The following is a 4,725-nucleotide window of genomic DNA, read 5'->3' as shown; positions in this document are numbered from 1 at the left end:
ATGATAAAACAAGCTTGGGTGATGCAAAGCGCCTATCAGTCTGTTGAGAGACGCAACAATTAAATAAAAATAAGCTAGAAACAATTTCTATCTGGTCTGTAAAAATAGGAGCCCCTGCACATCCATTTCTCAGCGGAGGCTTCGCTGAGCAATCGCGGTGGTTATGCATCAGCTCGCTGCAGAAAGGAAAGCTGACGTGAGCACCTCCAGTGCGCCGGGAGCCAGCTACGGGGAGCGCAACCAGTTTGTGATTGTTTCCGGCTTGCAATAATTTCCCATCCCGTATTTCCAGCTTTTTGCATGGTTCTGCTCATGAGAAACCAAACAGGGTTGTTACGATGCCCCAGACCCCTCCCTGCCAGGGCTGGACGGACCTGCCTTCAGCCCTGAAATGCAGGAGTGGCTTCGCACAGTTTTTTTGGGTCATTATTAAAGAGCGAAGGCAAAAGGAAGGGGTTTGCTAGGACGCCGGTTGCTTGGGGAGAAAAAAGAAGTCTGAGCAAGGTGATGCTGTGGAAGGACATCCAGTCCCCACGCTCAGCTTGCTCATCTGCCCCCCAGGGCCACTACATCTTCCCCGGGCAAGGATGGTGTCTCTCCTGCCCTTCTTCTCCCTGCTATCACTGCCGGGGCAAACACACCCTAAAAAATTAATTAAATCTGTTTCCCTGGAGAGGGGCCAGCCCCTTGGCAGCCACGGCCCCGCTCGGCAGCCACGGCCCCGCAGCCGCTGCCAAAAAACCTGCAGGTTTAACTGAGCGCCGAGATATCACCCACAGCAACATCTTTTGCAAGAAACGAAAGAAAAGATTATATCATCTCTTTGGAGGGCTGCCTAAACACATGCTGTGATTTACAGCACGTAGCCCAGGAGCACACGGGAACTGCTGCCCAGGTGCCACAGGAGCTGCTTCTCCTCTGCGTGTGCCACAGGATGGATCCTGAGAGGTGCCGGCCAAGGGCAACCCCATTAAAACCAGTTTATAACACATTCAGCTCTCATTTGATCTTAAAATAGAGGTAGCAAATTCAAGATAAGGACGGCCACAGAGGGGTGGAAAATCGAGGGAAAAAACCAAAGGATTCCTGTTAGAAACCAGTGTTTGATTTGTTTTGCTTTATAAGAGAAGGGATCCAGTTCCCAGAGGTTTGAGAGGAGCTGGATAAACACACGCGGCAGATTTATCTAGTGCTCCAGCTCCTAAGAGAGTATTTCAAGCAGATGCAAGTACCCACTGCTCTGCCTGGCATGGCACCCGGCAAGGAAGGGGGCAGGAGAAAAAGTCCCTTTTTCGCAGCAAAGGTGGAGGAACATGCAGATGCAGACACCACGCGAGTGGAGGAGGTGAACCACCATGAACCCCAAGCAAAGCGCCATGGAGCAAACATAACCCAGTGTGGTGCAGACCATGCTCACCGTCCAGGTGGTTGCGGGAAAGGTACTTGAGTCCTTCGTCCAGCAAGATAACGGGCAGGGAGATTTTCATTACAACCACCCACTGCGGCCAGCTCAGGGGGGTTACCTGGAAGATGAGCTGCAAGGTGGAAAGGATTGGACATGTCAATAGGGAAGGAGGTGGGATTTTTTTGTTTGTTTTAAAGGTCAGGTTGTTGTATGGCACAGGTTGAGCAAGGGTCATCCCAGGTACAAGGAGGGAGGATCCAGACAGCCCAAAGAACAGGATTTCTTCAAGGTCTGTCATGATCCCAAGGTGGCTCTTGGCCAAGATCAGTCAAAAACAATGACGTCCTTCATCTCTCCTGCAGATGAGGAAAGCGAGGCACAAGCTAGGATTGTATGTGCTCACAGGTGCTTAGCAGGGTACAACGGACAATGTAACCTCCTGGGCACAGTGACCTGCTTCATCTTAAGCGCCCTTAGGCATCAACCGAGGCATCACCAGCCTTGGACTGCAAAGGGAGGCGATGCCTCCAAAAGGAGCTGAGATATCCATAGCCCTTTGCATTGCCTATAAGGAGAGCTTCTGACTTTAGTAAAGGCTCATTGGGGCAGGGTGTCTCCTGGTCCCCATGTTTGTTCAAGTTACAGGACCTGGTCCTGAGGGCACACGCTGGGGACAACCGTCCCAGAAGCTCCAGGGATGTCCTCGCCCACAGGAGGAGCCCCCTGGGCTGCACGCGGAGGTGGCACAGGGCACTCACAGGCATAGGCTTGACGTAGAGGATGAGGAAGTGCAGAGCCATGGACATGACAATGGCCCCCAGCAGCCAGATGTTGAGCCATGGTGGCATCCGCAGCAGCGACTGGTTCTCAGAGACACTGCAAAAGCGAGGGGACAGTATTAGCCCCAATAACCTCCTGCTCCCCACGCCTGTCCAAGCTGGGGGTTCCCACTCCTCTCCAAGGCTGTATGCTATAGCCCCTCTCTTTCAGACTGTTCAGCTTCAGGCTCTGCCGCAATTTGGATCTGGATACCCATCTCAACGCAACCAGCCATGCATGGATTAGGACAGGTCATTAACAGGGCCAAACCGCTAACGGATGCAGATCCAGTGCTTCCTCCACCGCTACTGACAGCAGCACACTGGCTTGGAGGACTTTATTTAAAGTGAGCCCAGTAGTCCTCTGTGAGAACACTCCGAATGGCTCTGCTGAGTCAAAGCAAAGCCCTCAGCCCACCAACGGACGCTCAGAGAGATCCTACCCAAAATCAGTTACGCATAGAGCATACAGAGCAATCCTGTGGCCACCCTACCTGTTTAGAGCGTTGCACATTTCGATTGTCACCAGCACAGACAGAGCCATTGTGGTCGGGTATCGGGACTCAAAGATCTCGCAGTCGATTCCTTCAAAGATGGGGTTGTCCTTGGTGCACCTCATGAAGTTCCTCTGTCGGCACAGGAAACCACTGGTAAATACACGGCAGAGCAGCAGTGTAGGAAAGGCAGGCAAGAGGAGGAAGAGGTCGACTGGTTGGGGGGGCACATGGTGAATCCTGATTATTAGGGGTGCTGTTAAATATCCCACAGTTCAGAGTAACTGATAAAACACAGCTTCTGCTGTGGTTGGGGCTTTGGGGTTATGGCTGGATAGCGGCTTACAAGATTTTCACATGTAGTTAGTGAGGTGTTTGAGCACACACGCATCTCCATCAAAAATACATCTTCCATCACACGTGACATTGGGGCGCAATGGCAACCACTTTCCCACCACCTTGTTCAGACCTACAGTAGTGTAAAAATCAATGCCTTTCAATGTGGGATCAGGTGCAGGAGCTACTTTCAGCTTCTTTGAATCAAGTTTCCCACCATGCTGGTCACTGGCAGAAGCAAGGCTGGAATCATGAGCCTGAGGGAGAGAATTTGCTTTTATTTTAAATTATTGTCTTCTCCACCAGGAATTTGGGAACACTACAGCCACCACAGAAGAAAGGTAGAAGAAAGACCCCAACGCTTGAATCCATGCCCTCACCCATCTGCTCAACACGTCGGCCCGTTCCCCTCCTGACTCACCAGCTGATGGAAGGAGACCTGCGGTCCCTCGGCGTCGTACAAGAACCACCAGGTTGCTGCGCCCACCGTGGCCAGGCCGACGTACACTGCGGCCGAGAGAGACACCCTTACCCCCAGCACCTGGCAAGGAGGCCCCTACCCCGTGGTACCCCCTGCCTGTCCTCATCCTCTACCCACCGGTGCCCGTGGGGGCTCACCTCCGATGGCCAGGTAGCGGAAGAAGAGCCAGCCGCTGATGAGGGGCTCCTTGGGGTTGCGGGGCAGCTTGTCCATAATGTCCAGGTCGGGGGGGTTGAAGCCCAGTGCAGTGGCCGGCAGCCCATCTGTCACCAGGTTCACCCACAGCAGCTGCACGGGGATGAGGGCCTCGGGCAAGCCCAGGATGGCCGTCAGGAAGATGCTGCAGGGAAAAAAACAGAGATGCCAAATTAGATGAGCTCCAGGGCAGCCAAAGTGTCTGTGTTGTGCAAGGGGAGAGCGAGCAGGAACCCTGGATCCAAATACCCCAAACTGAATATTCACCCAAAGTCCTGCAGATGAACCTGCAACCCCCGAGTCAGGAGCCTGAAGTCCAGGACTGAATTTTGCAGCTAAAATTTGTTCCTGTAGCTATTAAAATTTGCTTTGCAGTCGAAACCCAACCACTGACGGCCATACAGGTTCCCTTTCCCAGCACAAATACCCCTGCTGAAATGCAAGGGCAAAGGATGCCCAGGTGATCCCAAGGCTGCACCCATGTGGCTGAGGACAGCACTGAGTTACTGGGAGGGACGGGCAGGGGACCGGGAGAGCTGCCCGGGACCTGATGCAAAGTGCATCAGTGCGACCTGGTGACAACAGCCTGTCCACAAATATCCACACCCACCTTAGACGCTGGCATGGGCTTAAATAGGCAATGCATTAACAAAACAGCTCCTGGGGGTGGTGTGTTTATAAAACTGCAAACGGAACATCCCCCTATCCCTGGGGGACAACGCAGAGCTGCTCGGTTTGGTACCCGGGGTTACAATTTTGGGCACCACATGCTGCCAGGGGCAGGGAACATGACCAGGTCACCTGCCCCAGGGGACGCATCCCCACCACTGCTCCCCTCAACGTGGTCCCCAGTGGGGGGGGCTCTCACCAAACGACCTCCCCGACGTTGGAGGAGATGAGATAGCGGATGAACTGCTTCATGTTGTTGTAAATGGCCCTGCCCTCCTCAACGGCCGACACGATGGTGGAGAAGTTGTCATCGGAGAGCACCATCCC

The 4,725-nt window shown here is 53.5% G+C and overlaps 1 protein-coding gene across 1 annotated transcript in view; it reads right to left on the bottom strand.

The window, feature by feature from the left end:
- The window catches only part of LOC103912910 (sarcoplasmic/endoplasmic reticulum calcium ATPase 3), a 36,575-nt gene that overhangs the window by 7,039 nt on the left and 24,811 nt on the right, over positions 1 to 4,725 (bottom strand). Inside the window, exons 13-18 of the mRNA XM_009319320.1 lie at positions 4,598 to 4,721; positions 3,672 to 3,874; positions 3,475 to 3,560; positions 2,718 to 2,851; positions 2,164 to 2,281; positions 1,418 to 1,535 (exon numbers count right to left, since the gene is read on the bottom strand). Coding sequence (XP_009317595.1) covers positions 1,418 to 1,535; positions 2,164 to 2,281; positions 2,718 to 2,851; positions 3,475 to 3,560; positions 3,672 to 3,874; positions 4,598 to 4,721 — 783 coding nt within the window. The remainder of the gene's footprint in view (positions 1 to 1,417; positions 1,536 to 2,163; positions 2,282 to 2,717; positions 2,852 to 3,474; positions 3,561 to 3,671; positions 3,875 to 4,597; positions 4,722 to 4,725) is intronic.

Source organism: Pygoscelis adeliae, unplaced genomic scaffold (genome assembly GCF_000699105.1).
Source record: "Pygoscelis adeliae isolate BGI_AS28 unplaced genomic scaffold, ASM69910v1 Scaffold282, whole genome shotgun sequence".
Taxonomy (NCBI): domain Eukaryota; kingdom Metazoa; phylum Chordata; class Aves; order Sphenisciformes; family Spheniscidae; genus Pygoscelis; species Pygoscelis adeliae.
This window is presented reverse-complemented; position numbering and strand designations above follow the sequence as displayed.